At 38.3% G+C, this 22376-nt stretch overlaps 1 protein-coding gene across 4 annotated transcripts in view; it reads right to left on the reverse strand.

The window, feature by feature from the left end:
* Nucleotides 1-1078: 1078 nt before the first annotated feature.
* LOC121388873 (WD repeat-containing protein 89-like) overlaps nt 1079-22376 on the reverse strand; it is a 37007-nt gene continuing 15709 nt past the window's right edge. For all 4 annotated transcript variants that reach the window (XM_041520398.1, XM_041520399.1, XM_041520400.1 and 1 more), the window contains 6 exons: nt 20900-20986; nt 16935-16979; nt 15817-15899; nt 10148-10253; nt 5434-5523; nt 1079-2177 (listed from right to left, as the gene is read on the reverse strand). In XM_041520398.1, the coding sequence (XP_041376332.1) occupies nt 2127-2177; nt 5434-5523; nt 10148-10253; nt 15817-15899; nt 16935-16979; nt 20900-20986 (462 nt within the window). In that variant the 3' untranslated portion in view covers nt 1079-2126. The remainder of the gene's footprint in view (nt 2178-5433; nt 5524-10147; nt 10254-15816; nt 15900-16934; nt 16980-20899; nt 20987-22376) is intronic.

Raw genomic sequence — 22376 nt, forward strand, 5'->3', positions numbered from 1 at the left:
CGAGGTCCCCCTATACCCCCTGTTGACTGTAGTTGCATTCAACTTCTTAGTGCTATATCCAATATTTCTTTCTGGCAGAAACACTGAATAGGAATCTTTTATATGCACCATCCCACAGACAGGATAGCACATACCACAGCCTTTGATATACCAGTCGCGGTGCACTGGCTGAAATGAGAAATAGCCCAATGGGCCCACCAAAATGGTCGATCTAGCTGTGGATAAGGTGTGTACTTTACCACTGGTCTACATCCCGCCCCAGGCACCAGAAGAGACTGCTTGGAAGGGGGCAATGATGGTATGATGCGTCCTACACGCTGCACATCCAAATCCAACCCTCGTCAAAACGTTAGGTGATACACCTCACTTGCATTGTAGAAACACTTCACATACAAAACACGAGGTAGGACGTAGCCCAGTGAAAAAGCTCTTGCCTGACACATGGTCGGATTAGGATCGATCCCAGTTGGTGGACCCATTAGGTATCTATCCCTTGTTATTAATGGAGACATGTAAATAGGAAAAAGTTACTGTATGTGTTGCATATAAGGGGTATTCAAGGTAAAATGTTTATAATTTTAAAAGATATGTATGAAAAAGTAAAAGCTTGTGTTAGAGTAAAGAAATTTAAAACATATCCCTTTACAACATCTTGTGGTGTCCGTCAAGGGTGTATGTTAAGCCCAGTTTTGTTTATAATTTTTATTAATGAATTAATAAATGAGATGAATAATAGTAATCTTAGAGGGATTTTTGTGAATGACAATATTAATGATACACTAATGCTTCTCTTTGCTGATGATGGTGTACTTATTGATGATACAGTAATAGGTTTGCAAAAAATGCTTGATGTATTAAATAAGATTTGTGTAAAATGGGGATTAGAAGTTAATGTTGATAAATCTAATATAATTGTATTTAGAAATGGTGGGTACTAAAGACGTAACAAGAAGTGGTTTTATAAGAGCAGTCAATTAACAACTGCGTCATATTATAAGTATCTTGGTATAACATTCTCTTCTCGCTTGAAATGGCCTAAAGCTTGCGAGACTTTATCTATTCAAGCAAGAAAAGCCCGTTTTCCCATTTTTACTTTATTAAAGAAATACCCTACATTATCATATAGTGTTGTCCACAATATATTTCATACTAAAATAGTTCCTGTTTTATTATATGGCTCTGAAATATGGGGATTTACTTACCGAGAATCTATTGAAAAAGTACAAAGTAATTTACTAAAAAGGTTTTTAGGAGTTTCAAAGAGAGTATCATCAAATGCTGTACTTGGGGAAATACGTAGAAATCATTATGTGTGAAATACTTGGTGTAAATTGTTATATATGGATTCATCCAGATATCCCAAAGCTTGTTATGATATGTTGAAATGTCGTGATGAAACTGGTACAATTAATTGGGTATCACATGTAAGAACATTGTTGTTTCAAACAGGGTTTTCTTATGTTTGGATTGCTCAAGAATGTGGCAGTATCAAGTTACTTATGTTCAGCTTTGTACAGAGATGTAAAGACATTTTTTTCAACACTGGCATGATAAAATTAACTCTTCTTATTTTTTAAAGGCATATTCTTCTTATGAATCTCTTTTAGAAACAGAAAAGTATATATTATATTTGTCACAATATAAAGATCTCTTAAGAACTGTTTCTAAATTTAGGTGTTTGTCACATAAATTAAAAGTACAGAAAGGCAGATATAATCCAGTAATAGAAAGAAATGAAACTATCTGTTTAAAGTGTAATCTCAATCGTTCGCCAGTCTAGACCTCCCCGTGCATAAATACATGAACATATGCCTGGACAATTCGCTAACAGCACAGGAAATGTTTTGTTTTAAAGGTTGACTGAACGGAAACCCTGTAACAAGCCACAACGTGACTGCAATAAATACAGATTCATGAGCATAACCAAGAATCCATTGGGTATTGATTCCGCCTTCAACAAAACATTTCACAGTATAATTATGGATGTCCTTCAGGGACATCAATGTGAGCAACTAAAGTCACTTCAATTTGTGATATTCTATACAAATAGTACATGACAGCCATCATGAAAGCACATGTTGCCATGACAACAGTAGTCTGTCCAAATATTTATAACACCAGTTATTTCAATAAGGAGTTCCTCTTTTTGGAGTTTTCTTTTTGGCCTTCATTTTATTCTGAAAACAAATTAAAATGAAGAAATTGAAAAACATATGTTGTAAAACTTAAAATCAACTTTAAATTTTAAAAATTAATATTTAATAATAACAATGAAAAACCTTTCTCTGCAAATTTTAAAATAAAAGATTTTATATTAATCAAATATAGGCTATTTCTTAGCAAATTTACAAAATAAAATACCTTTTCTTTAAATTTTAAAATTTCAAGCAATAAAAAATAAAACAAACATAATAATCCTCAACACAGAAGGTTGCAGAGAAGTAAATTGACCAATGAGCGTCGTGTTGCCCACGAAGATAGTGCTTTTATTTGAATAAAATAATTTATGAGTTTGAAAATAGGTAAGAAATTGGATCTTTGACAGGAATTGCACCTACATTTATGGTGCACAGTTGTGTTGAATGAGATCTCACTTTTCATGAGTGATTTGTACATACCGAGTATGAATACATGGTCGGGGTGGAGAGACTTCCTAGCAGCCGTGAAATGGCAAAATGGGGGGGGGGGGGGGGGGGGGGGGCCGCCAAAAAATAAGAGATTATTTCCAGATTTAGGTTGACATCACCCAGTTCAGACATACTTGCTGCACAAAACAAGGACTGGCCATCATCACTACATGTGTGATTCACCTGGGAAAATTATCTTTTTCTATTTTTTAAAATTTATGTTAATATAGTGGACAGTGTGTTATGATTTATTTCGCTGCTACCTGAAGACACTCTTGACACATACCACTGAAATTCACACCACACTGGTTTCTAAGGTAATAATAACAATGTATTTGTATATTTCATAATTTTAATGGAGCCAGAAATTGGCTGCTTTAATTTTTATAATTTATTACATAATCACTGATGTAATATGACCACAACAACAACAAATGTTAAGGTTGAGGTGAACTCAAACTGGGTATTGACTATGAAAAAATCGTATATTGGCCAAGACTGAAAAGATGCCAAATATGGGATGCGTAATTTGGACAGGCTGCCAAAAATGGACAAAAGAATGGATTATAACAAATATGGAGTTATTCATGCAAAAATACCTGGTCGTCCAAAACACCAAACTTTAAGTACACCGACTCCAGCATATGCTCCACCACAATCACTTTGACATACCTCGTAGCATGGATGTATCGCATTTATGTCACCACTCCCTCTGTGTTAATATTGAACACTTGAGCCTCGAACCACATTATGTTAACAACAACTGTCAGCACTGTCTAAACATTGTCCCGAAACACTGCATCGGCCATCCAGGTTATAGAGACTGTTTTTTTCTTCTTGGGGACAGGTATGTATGATCTGTTAGACATGGTGGTACAACTTCGGAGTCAAGTACATTCTTCTTGTAGGTTGTTCTTGCAGTACTGTTGTTTGTCGTCATATTGCTGGTATCGAACCTTGCGGAGATAATTTCTTCGGGATCTGTACAGAGTAGTTTTTTTTCCTAGTAGCATGATACCGGTCTTCACGTTCCCGAGCTTTCAGTTCTGCGAGGGCATGTATTCTTCCAGTCAGTGGGGCTCCCACTAGTTGACATCTTGTAACAGTAGACTTTAGAATTCCTTTGTTGAGCATGTGGGCTGCACTATGTATTCTTGCTTCAAAGTTGCGATAGAATGTCACTTGTTTCGGATTTGTTCTAGTATAAGCCCGGTTGACACTTTCTACTTTTTGAGTGTTTGTACTGAGTTTTGTTTTAAGAACTGCAGTTTTGCTGAGTCGAAGTTCTAGGCATTTTCTTAGCAATTTCACTTTACCACAATAAAGAAGTTTATACCCATCTAAGTCTTGATTGTTTTGTTTCAGGAAATCTTCCAAGGCATCGGGAACAGCTGGGTGAGGCCGAAGTAACCGCATATTGCCAGTCGTCCCCTGTAAATCGGTGACCACATATGAAGATGCACCTCGACTCGTTGACGGCTTAGCCACTGCATCAAAGTCTTCCCTGGACAGCCTGATACAGGTAGGTGATTTGGTGGCATTTGGGAGCAGTGTACTTTCTTTTTGGTGATGGAATTTGTGACCAGTTACATATACATTTTTTCTTTTAGGGGGTCTACCCAAAACTTTTTTTTTCTTGGCAGGGGGTTTCCCCATAATAATTTCTCAATGTCAGTATATAAATTTAATTTTCTGTAGTCTGCCCCAGTGTGACAAAAACATGTTCTCACTTTTCAAAATTATCTGACTGACAAATAATCCTGCCTCATGGAAAACATTTGCAAGGTCCACAGAATACCCCCACTGAATACTTTGTCCTGGTATGCAGTAACAACACACTGAAACAACATGCTGTTGTGTCATGGTGGACGTATGGCTGCTAGTGGTTACCCAATATGCCAAAGATACTCCAAATAGAGCAACAGTTTTGTGATAATCACTGAAGTAATTAGAAAATGTTTCCCACATTCCACAATTTTCAACTTTAAAATCAAATGTAAAAATTGAGGGACAGGTGAGGTGGCCTGAAAATACCCCCCTGTATACAGTATGATATTACCAGGTTTAGCAATCAGTCAGACTTGGCCTAAAATAGAAATCTTTATTTAAACAAAACAATTCCAGTGTATCACACTAATAATTTCCCCCCCCCATTTTTTACAGGCCAAATCAGACCAATACAGTGACACTCCTCAAAGAGTTATCTCCCCTTGACCAGTCGTCAACATATAACCAAGTGACTTTCGTGAAGTGCAAAATGTTAGTATTCATGTTGGAGCAATAAAATTTATAAACCGAAAAATATTTTTTGTTCTTAAGGTTGCAGAGAAGTAAATTGACCAATGAGCGTCGTGTTGCCCACGAAGATAGTGCTTTTAAAATACACCCCCTATTTGAATAAAATAATTTATGAGTTTGAAAATAGGCAAAAAATTGGATCTTTGACAGGAATTGCACCTACATTTATGGTGCACAGTTGTGTTGAATGAGATCTCACTTTTCATGAGTGATTTGTACATACCGAGTATGAATACATGGTCGGGGTGGAGAGACTTCCTAGCAGCCGTTAAGTGGCAAAATGGGGGGTGCCTCCAAAAATAAGAGATTATTTCCAGATTTAGGTTGACATCACCCAGTTCAGACATACTTGCTGCACAAAACAAGGACTGGCCATCATCACTACATGTGTGATTCACCTGGGAAAATTATCTTTTTCTATTTTTTAAAATTTATGTTAATATAGTGGACAGTGTTTATGATTTACTTTGCTGCTACCTGAAGATACTTCAAAGAAAGATAACTCTACCTCATTAGGTGTCTTCTCTGTCTGTGCTCCCTCACTAAGAGACCACTGACACAGCAGAGAATCTTCACCACCCGTCACAAGTCTCTCAGACTGAAAATAAACGTTTACAATGGAAAGGAAAGGAATGAATGAATGACTGTTTAACGACACCCCAGCACGAAAAATACATCGGCTATTGGGTGTCAAACTATGGTAAATGGAAAAAAAAATTGATGATCAACATCAATATAAAAATTCAAGATTTAAATAAAAACAGTGTAAAGAACTGTGCAAAAATACAAATATCACAGATAGATACTGACTTTTACTAAAAATTTCAATTTGTGCTGTATTGGCCATTCTCAGAGAATGTTACACCCCTGCACCACGTGAGGTTATAGCACGCGCAGGGGGAAAAGGAAAGGAATGTTTGTTTAACATTACAGCACATTTTAAACTATGGCTGTTAGAAGATGTTTATCATGTGGTTATTTTAACATTTGGATTAAATCATCCGTGTTCTGTTCCATACTTACTCTGTGTGTACATTTGACGGTAACCAGTCAATTCGTACCCAATTTTAACATTTCGTACCCAAGTCATTTCGTACCTTGGTCATATCGTACCATAGTTATTTGGTCATTTTGTACCCAAGTCATTTCATACCATGGTTATTTCGTACCATGTCTGTTTGGTCATTTCGTACCAAAGTCATTTCATACCTCAATCATTTATTGTGCAGCTTAGTTGAATGATAGATAGTAAAATGTCGAATTACTGGTTTAAAAAATAAATATTAGGCTAATGCAACTATATTGAAGCAACTATATTGAAGCAACTATATATAAGAAAGTAAGAAAAAAAAGGATGATATATTACTTTCATCTCCTCACGTTTCCGTTCATCATTATATTAAAGGGACATTCCTGAGTTTGCTGCATTATAAGATGTTTCCGACCAATAAAATATTTCTACGATTAAACTTACATATCAGTGTTCTAGCTAGGATTTTGATGGAGCAGGGCGCTAATTTAATTGTAGGGGATTTTTAACGCGAAAATCATATTTTTGAGGCAAGTGCTGGATATGATCAAATTTTTTACATTCATAAATATCATATATGTAGGAATATCTATGCTGGTTTTAATTTACAAAATATTTTTGGAGGGAGGGGGACAGTCAATTTCTAAACCCAAATTTATTATTTTTAAATTTGGATGTTTGATGAAACAGTACATTCATCGCTGTATGCAATATTATTGTACTAATGTACTAAATATAGACACTATTAAAAAAATCTTGTTCCAGCCAGTGCAACACAACTGGAATGTGCCGTGGTATGTGCTATCCTGTCTGTGGGATGGTGTATATAAATGATGAAACTACCTAATGGAAAAAAGTAGTGGGTTTTTCTCTAAGACTAAATTTAAAAATTACCAAATGTTTGACATCCAATAGCTGATTATAAATAAATCAATATGCTCTAGTGGTGTTGTTAAATAAAATCAAACTTAAACTATTAAAATGTTTTACAAAAGGTTGGATCACCTAAAAAATCATATTCTTTTTTTTATTATATATAGTATTTATACCATTTAATATCATGCCCAAATGTAATTTAAAATAAATAAATGAAATAATTAAAAGAAATCAAGAAATGAAAAAAAAAGAGAATGATTAGAAATAGATAAAAAGAAATAAAGAAATAATAGAACAAACAAATTAAAAAATTGACATAAGGATATATCTGTAACAAGTTGCTCACTGCATTTAAAAACGGCTATTATTGCATGTCAAGTTCTAGATAGATTTCATTAAATAGCTTTTGTAGACATGCTTTTAACAAAACACAGTTATGCCTTCAAAGACCAAATAACCAGTGTTGCTAGTTTACTCTGTGCCATATTATAAAGATGCAATCAATGTGTCATTGATAAGGACTACTGACATCAGTTAAAACTATATGTATCTTGGTCTGGGTATTTGCAAAGGCAACAATTACTTTCAAAAATTTACTTATCAAAATCAATTTCGCATTTGATGTTCTGTCAAAGTTTATCATGATGGTCTACTTTCAACTAGGTGTTTGCTAGGTGGTGTGTGGTTATGTGTGTGACAGTGTGAGGATTACTTCGCATTCAAGCTTTGTAAGACTGCCTTTCTCAACAGCACCAGTGTTGCACTGGATCAATTTGTGTTTCTCTCCTAGCAGCACCAACGCTGGACTATTCCTTAATAAAGAGGGGTGTTGAGACTGGAAGTCACTAAGGCTGGGGGGTGGGTGGATGGGGGGTTGGGGTGGGGGGATGGGGGTGTCACTAGGTGGTTAGATGCTTAGGTGTAGGTAATTTGGCCTTAGGGAGTGATAGGTTTGTCCGGGGACGGCTCTTGCCCCCCCTCCCATTTCTCCACCGTTCTATCGTCCACGCCAAGGTTACCGATACGATTGATACCCCTCTTTTTCCTTTCTTAGTCCCACCCAATAAACAAAGCTTCCTGGGCGCGGGTTGTTTTCCCTCCCTTCCGGACTAACCTCTCCCTCCTTTTTTTAGTCTTGTCGCAAGTAATTGGTAAAGATAAACAATTCTATTGACTTAAATTTAGATAGCCCAATCTTTTTGCGTCCAAATTGTTAAAAACAAAATTAAATAGTAGAGCTCTATATTTATTGTGTTATTTCTTTTTTGGAAAGCGCATTAAAATTTAATAAAGTCCCAATTTTTTTAAACTTTAGACTTAATATTCAAAATTGTCCCCTAAAGTTTTCTTCCCTGAGTCAGGCCACTGGCATCCAGAGATGGGACTCGGGATAGACATGCTTGAAACCTTCGTGGTATATGAGCATGTAAAAACTCTCAAGTCAAGTCAAGTAAGACTGCCTTTCCGCTCGTCTGCAATCATATCGACTAACAATAGAAAAGAAAAAAACATATCACGTTACTGCTGTCGGCTTTCACAACTGTGGCCAAACAATGTATTGTCAAACGTTTTTTAGTTGGGAATTTGTAACAACGCTTTGAGAGGAAAGCAAGATTTTGTATTTTTGTTTGACAAGGAATTAGGGCAGGGCGGTGATAATCAGGGGCGGTGCGAAACAAACACGGCAGGGCGGCACAAAACGGGGGCAGGGTGCAGCGCCCCTCTATTTATTGCTAGCTAGAACACTGCATATTAAATATATTTTCTTGTTTAGAATATCAGTGTCTGTATATTCAATGTGTTTCTGGTCATCTTAATATTTGTAAGAAGCCCAAACTGGATTTGTCTTCAAATAATTTCATATGTACGAAAAAATATATTTTAGGAAATAAAATCAAATTTAACCTAGTACAAATATTAGAACGATTAGAAACACGTTTAACATACAGACACTAATATTTTATGGTGAAAACTATATTTGATATGTAATTACAATCATTAAAACGTCTTAAAACATCTTAAAAATTGCAGCAAACACAGGAATGTCCCTTTAATTACCAACGAGCACCTTGTGTTAGAATAACATATCAAGATCTTCTAAGACAAGCCAATCTCAGAAAAACCTTAATTACCCACGAAGACCGTGTGTTACAAAGCATGTTTACACCTCAACATTTATTCGTTAACAATAAAATTAAGCAGTGGCATACCATGACAAAAATAAGATACCGAGTACGAAATGACTATGGTACGAAATGACCAAGCATTATGGTACGAGATGGTAAAAAGTAGGTACGAAATGGCCATGGTACGAAATGGATGGTACGAAATGACTTTGGTACGAAATGACTAGTAACCCATTTGACACACCTTGCCTTGTTGGAAGTAACACCTCTATTGGCTATAGCTTTGAAAACCTGATTATGTCCCTTGCATAACAGCACTGATGACCAATCACAGCATAGTTAACATTAAACAAGAAAGCGATATGTCTACTTACATAATATTTTGTTAAAATAATCAGACACATTTTTAATCGTCAAACAATTCTAATAATAATTTTATTTTTAAACTTTAGGGATATGCAAAATTATGTCAGTTTTGGCAACACATGGTGGAAAATACATGGATTTGACCACTGCTGCTTACTGTAGCAACCAAAATGTAACAACTGATATAATTCGGCCAACCAAGTGTTACTGCATCCAATTAAATTGTATTTATGGAGGAATGACATCAAATAAGACCCTTGACTTGTGAAGATATGTCTAGTTAGGGAAAAGGCAAACCTACAACACCTATAGGTTACTCATAATAAATAGCATCGGAGATCTTTTACGTGTACTTTTTCATAGAAGGGCATTACATACCACAGCCTTTGATGTACTAGACATATGGGATGAAGAGAGAGAGAGAGAGAGAGAGAGAGAGAGAGAGAGAGAGAGAGAGAGAGAGAGAGAGAGAGAGAGAGAGAGAGAGAGAGAGAGAGTGAGTTAAGCTGCTGTCGCCTAACAGGCTACTCCTTCCAAAGAATTGAAAACTCTATTGATGTGCGCATATCCACTGAAGGTTCAGGCATGTCCATCCTGGGCACGAGTTCCGATTTGCGCCAGATCTCCTATCCAGGACCCTTCCAAAAGCCAGCAAGGAATCGTTTATATGCACTTTCCCAAAGACAAGACAAGACGGTACATATGACAGCCTTTGATATACCGATCATCAGGAACTGATAAAGAAAGGGAAAACATTCTAACTGCACAAATCCTATGACCCACTGCACTCTATCATCACTGAGCTACTCCTATACCGTACAAACCTGTGAATTCCAGTGACAGCAACGGATTTTGTCTCGATGACCTCCTGAAAGTGACGTGACAGTCTTAATGTCATTGTGTGACAGGTCCAGTATGCGTACTACTCCGCTGTTTAAACAAGAAAAATAATAAGGTATTCAATAACAGGGCTGTACCAAGTCTAAAATAAAGGGAGAGTCTAGGGGTTAAAATAGGTTGTACTTCAGTTATACTAGCCTGTTAATTAATTGGGACTGGCGATTCACACCTTTGTTACCTTGTTTACATGTGCGAGATTTTACTACTACATGACTTGTACAACAAATCAAAATGCATTTTATTAAGGTTGTTTCCTGTCCATGAAACTTTAAAGTGCAAAGAAAACAAGTCTGTATCGTGTGTATTGTTGTAATTGATGATGTAGAAACTTCTTGTTACTGCATTTTATAGAAATCTAGTTCAAGTTGAATATTAATACATACTTATTGATTTGTTGACATTATGCGATGACCAACATTTATCAAATGTACGTCAGTGGAGGAAAAACAATGTGAGCTCACACTGTTTTCGTTGTGTTTTTTAAAGACACTAGTTCATCGGTTTGGCATTTGTCATTAGCCCTGGGTGTCGGTCTAGCAGATTTGTCGAACTCTGACACATCAAAAAAGGATGCATACCACCAAATCAAATTCCATAGACAATAGTAACCTATGTGGCTAAACTGCTATATCGAACATTTCAATCAACGTATGCACCCAGAAAAAAACTCAGAAAAAATTGGGAGTTAAGTTGCTAGATTCAGACAAACTGGATAGCGTCTGACAAACCTAGTTCCGCACAAAAATTGTCATACTCTTTTCAGTAGGACCCCACATGTTTCAAGCATATTAGTAGCTGGTACATTGATACTAGTCTAAATTAATTTACAGGAATTTGCTGGCTACCTACAAGGTATTTTCCAGCTAAAGACATTTTTTTTCTCTTGCCCATCAACTAGTCAGGGTTTGCGCTGTTGGTAGCCAAATTAGCCACTGGCTAATGTTTACCAAAAAAAGGCCAACAAAATTTGAAAGTGGCTAAAATTTTGGATTTTCTATCCTCTGATGTGAACAAACGGTTACATAATCTATCATAAGTTTTTGGCAACAGGTATTTTTTTTATACAAGGTAAGTCCTGTCTAGTCCTAAATAAAATAAAATATTTGCTTTTAGTTCATGACTGAACCCAACCATCAAAATAAGAAAAACAAGGTAGGGATATAATAAAGCTTTCATTTATTATTTATGACCGACACACAAATAGTAGCAAAAAAAATGTAACCCTTCAGTTACTATTTTCTATAATTTTATTGGAGGGGGGGGGGGGGGGGAGGCCCTAGGGGAACTACACAAACTCAGACTACTTGTTAGAAAGCATTATGGGTGTAGGAGTTGGGGGAGTCAAATACAATTGCCTGATTTTACCGTAGGACTTTTCAAGAATTGAATAAATAGGACAGGTGTGAGGCACTGTAATTATTATTTTATGTTTTATGGATCTTATGCAATATTTTTTCTATGCATACATGGTTTAAATAAAATTTTATTTTTCTTGCTTTCCCATCATGTAATCAACTCTGGAACAAACTGTATGTAATTACTGAACATCCCCTAATAGGGAGGTGTAAGGTTGGCTCACCTGTTTGTTCCAGCCACAACTGTATGTAATCACTGAACATCCCCTAATAGGGAGGTGTAAGGTTGGCTCACCTGTTTGTTCCACCCACAACTGTATGTAATAACTGAACATCCCCTAATAGGGAGGTGTAAGGTTGGCTCACCTGTTTGTTCCAGCCACAACTGTATGTAATCACTAGACATCCCCTAATAGGGAGGTGTAAGGTTGGCTCACCTGTTTGTTCCAGCCACAACTGTATGTAATCACTAGACATCCCCTAATAGGGAGGTGTAAGGTTGGCTCACCTGTTTGTTCCAGCCACAACTGTATGTAATCACTAGACATCCCCTAATAGGGAGGTGTAAGGTTGGCTCACCTGTTTGTTCCAGCCACAACTGTATGTAATCACTAGACATCCCCTAATAGGGAGGTGTAAGGTTGGCTCACCTGTTTGTTCCAGCCACAACTGTATGTAATCACTGACATCCCCTAATAGGGAGGTGTAAGGTTGGCTCACCTGTTTGTTCCAGCCACAACTGTATGTAATCACTGAACATCCCTAATAGGGAGGTGTAAGGTTGGCTCACCTGTTTGTTCCAGCCACAACAGTATGTAATCACTAGACATCCCCTAATAGGGAGGTGTAAGGTTGGCTCACCTGTTTGTTCCAGCCACAACTGTATGTAATCACTAGACATCCCCTAATAGGGAGGTGTAAGGTTGGCTCACCTGTTTGTTCCAGCCACAACTGTATGTAATCACTGAACTAATAGGGAGGTGTAAGGTTGGCTCACCTGTTTGTTCCAGCCACAACTGTATGTAATTACTGAACATCCCCTAATAGGGAGGTGTAAGGTTGGCTCACCTGTTTGTTCCAGCCACAACTGTATGTAATTACTAGACATCCCCTAATAGGGAGGTGTAAGGTTGGCTCACCTGTTTGTTCCAGCCACAACTGTATGTAATTACTGAACATCCCCTAATAGGGAGGTGTAAGGTTGGCTCACCTGTTTGTTCCAGCCACAACTGTATGTAATCACTAGACATCCCCTAATAGGGAGGTGTAAGGTTGGCTCACCTGTTTGTTCCAGCCACAACTGTATGTAATCACTAGACATCCCCTAATAGGGAGGTGTAAGGTTGGCTCACCTGTTTGTTCCAGCCACAACTGTATGTAATAACTGAACATCCCCTAATAGGGAGGTGTAAGGTTGGCTAATAGGGAGGTGTAAGGTTGGCTCACCTGTTTGTTCCAGCCACAACTGTATGTAATTACTGAACATCCCCTAATAGGGAGGTGTAAGGCTGGCTCACCTGTTTGTTCCAGCCACAACTGTATGTAATCACTAGACATCCCCTAATAGGGAGGTGTAAGGTTGGCTCACCTGTTTGTTCCAGCCACAACTGTATGTAATCACTAGACATCCCCTAATAGGGAGGTGTAAGGTTGGCTCACCTGTTTGTTCCAGCCACAACTGTATGTAATCACTAGACATCCCCTAATAGGGAGGTGTAAGGTTGGCTCACCTGTTTGTTCCAGCCACAACTGTATGTAATCACTAGACATCCCCTAATAGGGAGGTGTAAGGTTGGCTAATAGGGAGGTGTAAGGTTGGCTCACCTGTTTGTTCCAGCCACAACTGTATGTAATAACTGAACATCCCCTAATAGGGAGGTGTAAGGTTGGCTCACCTGTTTGTTCCACCCACAACTGTATGTAATTACGGAACAGTCCCTAATAGGGAGGTGTAAGGCTGGCTCACCTGTTTGTTCCAGCCACAACTGTATGTAATCACTAGACATCCCCTAATAGGGAGGTGTAAGGTTGGCTCACCTGTTTGTTCCAGCCACAACTGTATGTAATCACTAGACATCCCCTAATAGGGAGGTGTAAGGTTGGCTCACCTGTTTGTTCCAGCCACAACTGTATGTAATAACTGAACATCCCCTAATAGGGAGGTGTAAGGTTGGCTCACCTGTTTGTTCCAGCCACAACAGTATGTAATAACTGAACATCCCCTAATAGGGAGGTGTAAGGTTGGCTCACCTGTTTGTTCCAGCCACAACTGTATGTAATAACTGAACATCCCCTAATAGGGAGGTGTAAGGTTGGCTCACCTGTTTGTTCCAGCCACAACTGTATGTAATAACTGAACATCCCCTAATAGGGAGGTGTAAGGTTGGCTCACCTGTTTGTTCCAGCCACAACTGTATGTAATAACTGAACATCCCCTAATAGGGAGGTGTAAGGTTGGCTCACCTGTTTGTTCCAGCCACAACTGTATGTAATAACTGAACATCCCCTAATAGGGAGGTGTAAGGTTGGCTCACCTGTTTGTTCCAGCCACAACTGTATGTAATAACTGAACATCCCCTAATAGGGAGGTGTAAGGTTGGCTCACCTGTTTGTTCCAGCCACAACTGTATGTAATAACTGAACATCCCCTAATAGGGAGGTGTAAGGTTGGCTCACCTGTTTGTTCCAGCCACAACTGTATGTAATAACTGAACATCCCCTAATAGGGAGGTGTAAGGTTGGCTCACCTGTTTGTTCCAGCCACAACTGTATGTAATCACTAGACATCCCCTAATAGGGAGGTGTAAGGTTGGCTCACCTGTTTGTTCCAGCCACAACAGTATGTAATCACTAGACATCCCCTAATAGGGAGGTGTAAGGTTGGCTCACCTGTTTGTTCCAGCCACAACTGTATGTAATAACTGAACATCCCCTAATAGGGAGGTGTAAGGTTGGCTCACCTGTTTGTTCCAGCCACAACTGTATGTAATAACTGAACATCCCCTAATAGGGAGGTGTAAGGTTGGCTCACCTGTTTGTTCCAGCCACAACTGTATGTAATCACTAGACATCCCCTAATAGGGAGGTGTAAGGTTGGCTCACCTGTTTGTTCCAGCCACAACTGTATGTAATAACTGAACATCCCCTAATAGGGAGGTGTAAGGTTGGCTCACCTGTTTGTTCCAGCCACAACAGTATGTAATCACTAGACATCCCCTAATAGGGAGGTGTAAGGTTGGCTCACCTGTTTGTTCCAGCCACAACTGTATGTAATAACTGAACATCCCCTAATAGGGAGGTGTAAGGTTGGCTCACCTGTTTGTTCCAGCCACAACTGTATGTAATCACTAGACATCCCCTAATAGGGAGGTGTAAGGTTGGCTCACCTGTTTGTTCCAGCCACAACTGTATGTAATCACTAGACATCCCCTAATAGGGAGGTGTAAGGTTGGCTCACCTGTTTGTTCCAGCCACAACTGTATGTAATCACTAGACATCCCCTAATAGGGAGGTGTAAGGTTGGCTCACCTGTTTGTTCCAGCCACAACAGTATGTAATAACTGAACATCCCCTAATAGGGAGGTGTAAGGTTGGCTCACCTGTTTGTTCCAGCCACAACTGTATGTAATAACTGAACATCCCCTAATAGGGAGGTGTAAGGTTGGCTCACCTGTTTGTTCCAGCCACAACTGTATGTAATCACTAGACATCCCCTAATAGGGAGGTGTAAGGTTGGCTCACCTGTTTGTTCCAGCCACAACTGTATGTAATCACTGAACATCCCCTAATAGGGAGGTGTAAGGTTGGCTCACCTGTTTGTTCCAGCCACAACTGTATGTAATCACTGAACATCCCCTAATAGGGAGGTGTAAGGTTGGCTCACCTGTTTGTTCCAGCCACAACTGTATGTAATAACTGAACATCCCCTAATAGGGAGGTGTAAGGTTGGCTCACCTGTTTGTTCCAGCCACAACAGTATGTAATCACTAGACATCCCCTAATAGGGAGGTGTAGGGTTGGCTCACCTTTTTGTTCCAGCCACAACAGTATGTAATAACTGAATATCCCCTAATAGGGAGGTGTAAGGTTGGCTCACCTGTTTGTTCCAGCCACAACTGTATGTAATCACTGAACATCCCCTAATAGGGAGGTGTAAGGTTGGCTCACCTTTTTGTTCCAGCCACAACAGTATGTAATCACTGGACATCCCCTAATAGGGAGGTGTAAGGTTGGCTCACCTGTTTGTTCCAGCCACAAGTAAAGGTGATGACTCCGAGTTAACAGGAACACAGTCTACTAGGTAATCAACAGAACAGTCTTCCTGCAGAGAAAAAATAACGCATTGATGTCTAAAGTTAGTTTTGTTTAAAGACACCACTAGAGCACATTGATTTATTAATCATTGGCTATGATGTTAAACATATGGTTATTTTAACACAATCATAGGGAGGAAACCTGCTACATTTTTCCATTAGTAGCAAGGGATCTTTTATGCACCATCCCACAGACAGGATAGCACATACCATGGCCTTTGATATACCAGTCATGGTGCACTGGCTGGAATGAGAAATAGCCCAAAGGGCTCTCCGACGGGGATCAATCTGAGACCAACAAGCATCAGGCTGATGTCTAGAGAGATTCACTCATACATGATATAATTAGCTACATTGAAATGAAAATAACAATAAAACTCACTTGAACTTGATGGACAAAGTAAAAAATCTACTTAAGGTACTGATGACACATTAAATTAGATATACAGTTGAAGTTTGTTTTGTTTAATGACATCACTAGAGCACATGATTAGATATACAGATAGATTGAAAAGAGCCAGACAGACACACACACAGACAGACTTATGGTACTAGCTATAAACAGCCAAAATGTTTAGAAATTCAAAATCAATGACTACTGAAATCATCTGCAAAGATGTAAAAAAACACCCCACATATTATAAAAAATTAATGACAATTAGTGACATGGAAACAAATCTTTTGTGAAAACCCCCCAAACAGAAGAAAAATCTTCTTACCAAAAGGGGACGGGACATAGCCCAGTGGTAAAGTGTCCACCTGATGCACAGTCGGTTTGGGATCGATCCCCGTCGGTGGGCCAAATGGGCTATTTCTTGTTCCAACCAGTGCATCATGACTGGTATATCAAAGGCCGTGGTATGTGCTATCCTGTCTTAGGATGGTGCATATAAAAGATCCCTTGCTACTAATGAAAAAATGTAGCAGGTTTCCTCTCTAAGACTATATGTCAAATAACCAAATGTTTGACATCCAATAGCCGATGATTAATAAATCAATGTGCTCTAGTGGTGTCGTTAAACAAAACAAAGAAACAAACTTACCAATAGTGATTCTTTGATATCACTCCGTGACTGCAAACTGTCACCCTGCAAGTATTAACAAATCAATATCATATACGAATAGTTTGTCATTTTATATAATTACAAAGCCAGGAGCTTGTGCAGAGGGTGGGTTACGGCAGGCGAACCCCCCCACATGATCAAGCAAATTTTCTGGGAAAGCATGTCTCAACCACCCATAAATTTCGCTAGCCACAGTTTAGCACCTCACCCTCTTCTAAGATGTATGCACAAGCACCTGGACACACCATATTTAGTTAAAATACACATAAATCAGCTACTAGTGTCTTTCCATGACCTGTTTTACACAATGACGTCATTTTCTGAGGATTATCAAAGGATAACATTCAGTTTTTCTTTGACGTCGTCCAATCAGAATTGAGGAAATCGTATAAAAGCAGAAAGTTTGTAATTATACACATGTAACATTTTAAAACAAATCTATCCCATGTAGCACTGATATTCCACTAATGATTCCACTGGTGGAAGTCTGCTGTATTTAAAACAAATCTATCTCATGTAGCACTGATATTCCACTAATGATTCCACTGGTGGAAGTCTGCTGTATTTAAAACAAATCTATCTCATGTAGCACTGATATTCCACTGGTGGAAGTCTGCTGTATTTAAAACAAATCTGGTAGCACTGATATTCCACTAATGATTCTGCTGCCGTATTTAAAACAAATCTATCCCATGTAGCACTGATATTCCACTAATGATTCCACTGGTGGAAGTCTGCTGTATTTAAAACAAATCTATCTCATGTAGCACTGATATTCCACTGATGATTCCACTGGTGGAAGTCTGCTGTATTTAAAACAAATCTATCCCATGTAGCACTGATATTCCACTAATGATTCCACTGGTGGAAGTCTGCTGTATTTAAAACAATCTATCCCATGTAGCACTGATATTCCACTAATGATTCCACTGGTGGAAGTCTGCTGTATTTAAAACAAATCTATCTCATGTAGCACTGATATTCCACTAATGATTCCACTGGTGGAAGTCTGCTGTATTTAAAACAAATCTATCTCATGTAGCACTGATATTCCACTAATGATTCCACTGGTGGAAGTCTGCTGTATTTAAAACAAATCTATCTCATGTAGCACTGATATTCCACTGATGATTCCACTGGTGGAAGTCTGCTGTATTTAAAACAAATCTATCTCATGTAGCACTGATATTCCACTGATGATTCCACTGGTGGAAGTCTGCTGTATTTAAAACAAATCTATCCCATGTAGCACTGATATTCCACTGATGATTCCACTGGTGGAAGTCTGCTGTATTTAAAACAATCTATCCCATGTAGCACTGATATTCCACTGATGATTCCACTGGCGGAAGTCTGCTGTATTTAAAACAAATCTATCACCATGTAGCACTGATATTCCACTGATGATTCCACTGGTGGAAGTCTGCTGTATTTAAAACAATCTATCACCATGTAGCACTGATATTCCACTGATGATTCCACTGGTGGAAGTCTGCTGTATTTAAAACAATCTATCCCATGTAGCACTGATATTCCACTAATGATTCCACTGGTGGAAGTCTGCTGTATTTAAAACAATCTATCCCATGTAGCACTGATATTCCACTAATGATTCCACTGGTGGAAGTCTACCGTATTTAAAACAAATCTATCTCATGTAGCACTGATATTCCACTAATGATTCCACTGGTGGAAGTCTGCTGTATTTAAAACAAATCTATCTCATGTGGCACTGATATTCCACTAATGATTTCACTGGTGGAAGTCTGCTGTATTTAAAACAATCTATCCCATGTAGCACTGATATTCCACTAATGATTCCACTGGTGGAAGTCTGCTGTATTTAAAACAAATCTATCCCATGTAGCACTGATATTCCACTAATGATTCCACTGGTGGAAGTCTGCTGTATTTAAAACAAATCTATCTCATGTAGCACTGATATTCCACTGCTCTGCTGTATTTAAAACAAATCTATCTCATGTAGCACTGATATTCCACTAATGATTCCACTGGTGGAAGTCTGCTGTATTTAAAACAAATCTATCTCATGTAGCACTGATATTCCACTGAATGATTCCACTGGAAGTCTGCTGTATTTAAAACAAATCTATCTCATGTAGCACTGATATTCCACTGATGATTCCACTGGTGGAAGTCTGCTGTATTTAAAACAAATCTATCTCATGTAGCACTGATATTCCACTGATGATTCCACTGGTGGAAGTCTGCTGTATTTAAAACAAATCTATCTCATGTAGCACTGATATTCCACTGATGATTCCACTGGTGGAAGTCTGCTGTATTTAAAACAAATCTATCCCATGTAGCACTGATATTCCACTGATGATTCCACTGGTGGAAGTCTGCTGTATTTAAAACAAATCTATCTCATGTAGCACTGATATTCCACTAATGATTTCACTGGTGGAAGTCTGCTGTATTTAAAACAATCTATCCCATGTAGCACTGATATTCCACTAATGATTTCACTGGTGGAAGTCTGCTGTATTTAAAACAAATCTATCCCATGTAGCACTGATATTCCACTGATGATTCCACTGGTGGAAGTCTGCTGTATTTAAAACAAATCTATCCCATGTAGCACTGATATTCCACTGATGATTCCACTGGTGGAAGTCTGCTGTATTTAAAACAAATCTATCTCATGTGGCACTGATATTCCACTAATGATTTCACTGGTGGAAGTCTGCTGTATTTAAAACAATCTATCCCATGTAGCACTGATATTCCACTAATGATTCCACTGGTGGAAGTCTGCTGTATTTAAAACAAATCTATCCCATGTAGCACTGATATTCCACTGATGATTCCACAAGTCTGCTGTATTTAAAACAAATCTATCTCATGTAGCACTGATATTCCACTGATGATTCCACTGGCGGAAGTCTGCTGTATTTAAAACAAATCTATCTCATGTAGCACTGATATTCCACTGATGATTCCACTGGTGGAAGTCTGCTGTATTTAAAACAAATCTATCTCATGTAGCACTGATATTCCACTAATGATTTCACTGGTGGAAGTCTGCTGTATTTAAAACAAATCTATCCCATGTAGCACTGATATTCCACTGATGATTCCACAAGTCTGCTGTATTTAAAACAAATCTATCTCATGTAGCACTGATATTCCACTGGTGGAAGTCTGCTGTATTTAAAACAAATCTATCCCATGTAGCACTGATATTCCACTAATGATTCCACTGGTGGAAGTCTGCTGTATTTAAAACAAATCTATCTCATGTAGCACTGATATTCCACTAATGATTTCACTGGTGGAAGTCTGCTGTATTTAAAACAATCTATCCCATGTAGCACTGATATTCCACTAATGATTTCACTGGTGGAAGTCTGCTGTATTTAAAACAATCTATCCCATGTAGCACTGATATTCCACTGATGATTCCACTGGTGGAAGTCTGCTGTATTTAAAACAAATCTATCCCATGTAGCACTGATATTCCACTGGTGGAAGTCTGCTGTATTTAAAACAAATCTATCCCATGTAGCACTGATATTCCACTAATGATTCCACTGGTGGAAGTCTGCTGTTAGTAGCCCCACTCCCATAGCTAGTGATATTCAATGTTGGGCTAGTAAATAATTACTATTGCCATGCCCAATGGCTAGTGAAAACAAGCTGTCAAATGCTGCATTTTGTAAATATGAATATCCTGCCCCCACCCCCACCCTGTAATCTTAGATTTTTTAATCGCTATTTCCCTCTTTAGGTAACATATCTGATTATTACTATTAGTAAAATTGTATTAAGTAAAGTAGGGCTAGTGAATTTTTAATCGTGGCTAGTATATTTTTTAAATCACTGATCCCATGGCTAGTGGATTTTGTACAAATTCTAGAAGCCCTGCATTGCTGTTGTACATAATGTACTAATTAAAATGGTAAATACAAGAAACAAACCTCCTGAGAATCCCATATGTGAAAGGTACCAATGTCTGTCAAACAATACACGCTAGAGACTTCTGATCCACACCATCCAATTCTATCCTGAATTCAACAAGTAAAATACCCGTTTAGTGATAATACTATCGTCACCAACAAATCAGTCCAGCAGAATTCAAATATCAGCCCTATCATAAAGTGTTCTGGGTAAAAGAAAATAATTAAATACAATAATATGTTCTAAAATTTAAAAATCATTATTCATCTATACTATTTTGAAAATAAAGCTCAATAAATTAGATTAAACAACATCTATAGTCCATCCCATCCTCCCATGTCAGTTTGGTTTGATATAAGAAGAAAAGTAAAAGTGTTTTGGAATAACAAAACATACTATGTTTGAGCGTAATTTCAAATACAATTGATTCAGAAATAAATAACATGTAGTAAATTTCATATATGAAAAAGGGCGAAGGACTATAGTTGTTAGTATGTTACATTTCTTATGTTGTTTCAGAATAGGGACTGTATTTTCCACGTATGACTGAAAGAGCTTGTAGGTGAAACATTTATGAAAGAGTCAAGAATAAAACAGTTTTAGTTTACAAATGTTTTGTCATTGTAACTAAGTGTGCAAGAGAAGGAATCAATCACTGTTGTGAAGCAGACCTTGCACCTTAAAGGGAGCGACCACTCTCACTCCCGATCACTCCCTTGAGATTATTTCAAACAGACTGAGTTTTAGTTCCCCTTAGCATGTGAATGGTATTATATTAAATGAACCGGCCTCTGTGGCGTCGTGGTTAAGCCATCAGACATAAGGCTGGTAGGTACAGGGTTCGCAGCCCGGTACCGGCTCCCACCCAGAATGAGTTTAACGACTCAATGGGTAGGTGTAAGATCACTACACCCTCTTCTCTCTCACTAACCACTAACAACTAACCCACTGTCCTGGACAGACAGCCCAGATAGCTGAGGTGTGTGACCAGGACAGTGTGCTTGAACCTTAATTGGCTTTAAGCATGAGAATCCTTTGAAATGAAATGAAATCTTAAATGGCTCCCCATAATCTAAGTGAGAAAGCAGTAAATCACTCCCCTCAAGTGTTTTCACATCGAGGTCTGGTCAAGTATAGATACGGTGATAACAACCTGTCAGACAAAATGTTATTTGTAAGGGCCTCAGTAAACCTTGGCTCTCACAAAATGTTTTCACGTCGAGGTCTGGTCAAGTATAGATACGGTGATAACAACCTGTCAGACAAAATGTTATTTGTAAGGGCCTCAGTAAACCTTGGCTCTCACTAAATGTTTTCACGTCGAGGTCTGGTCAAGTATAGATACGGTGATAACAACCTGTCAGACAAAATGTTATTTGTAAGGGCCTCAGTAAACCTTGGCTCTCACTAAATGTTTTCACGTGGAGGTCTGGTCAAGTATAGATACGGTGATAACAACCTGTCAGACAAAATGTTATTTGTAAGGGCCTCAGTAAA

Source organism: Gigantopelta aegis, chromosome 14 (genome assembly GCF_016097555.1).
Source record: "Gigantopelta aegis isolate Gae_Host chromosome 14, Gae_host_genome, whole genome shotgun sequence".
In the NCBI taxonomy this organism is placed as follows: domain Eukaryota; kingdom Metazoa; phylum Mollusca; class Gastropoda; order Neomphalida; family Peltospiridae; genus Gigantopelta; species Gigantopelta aegis.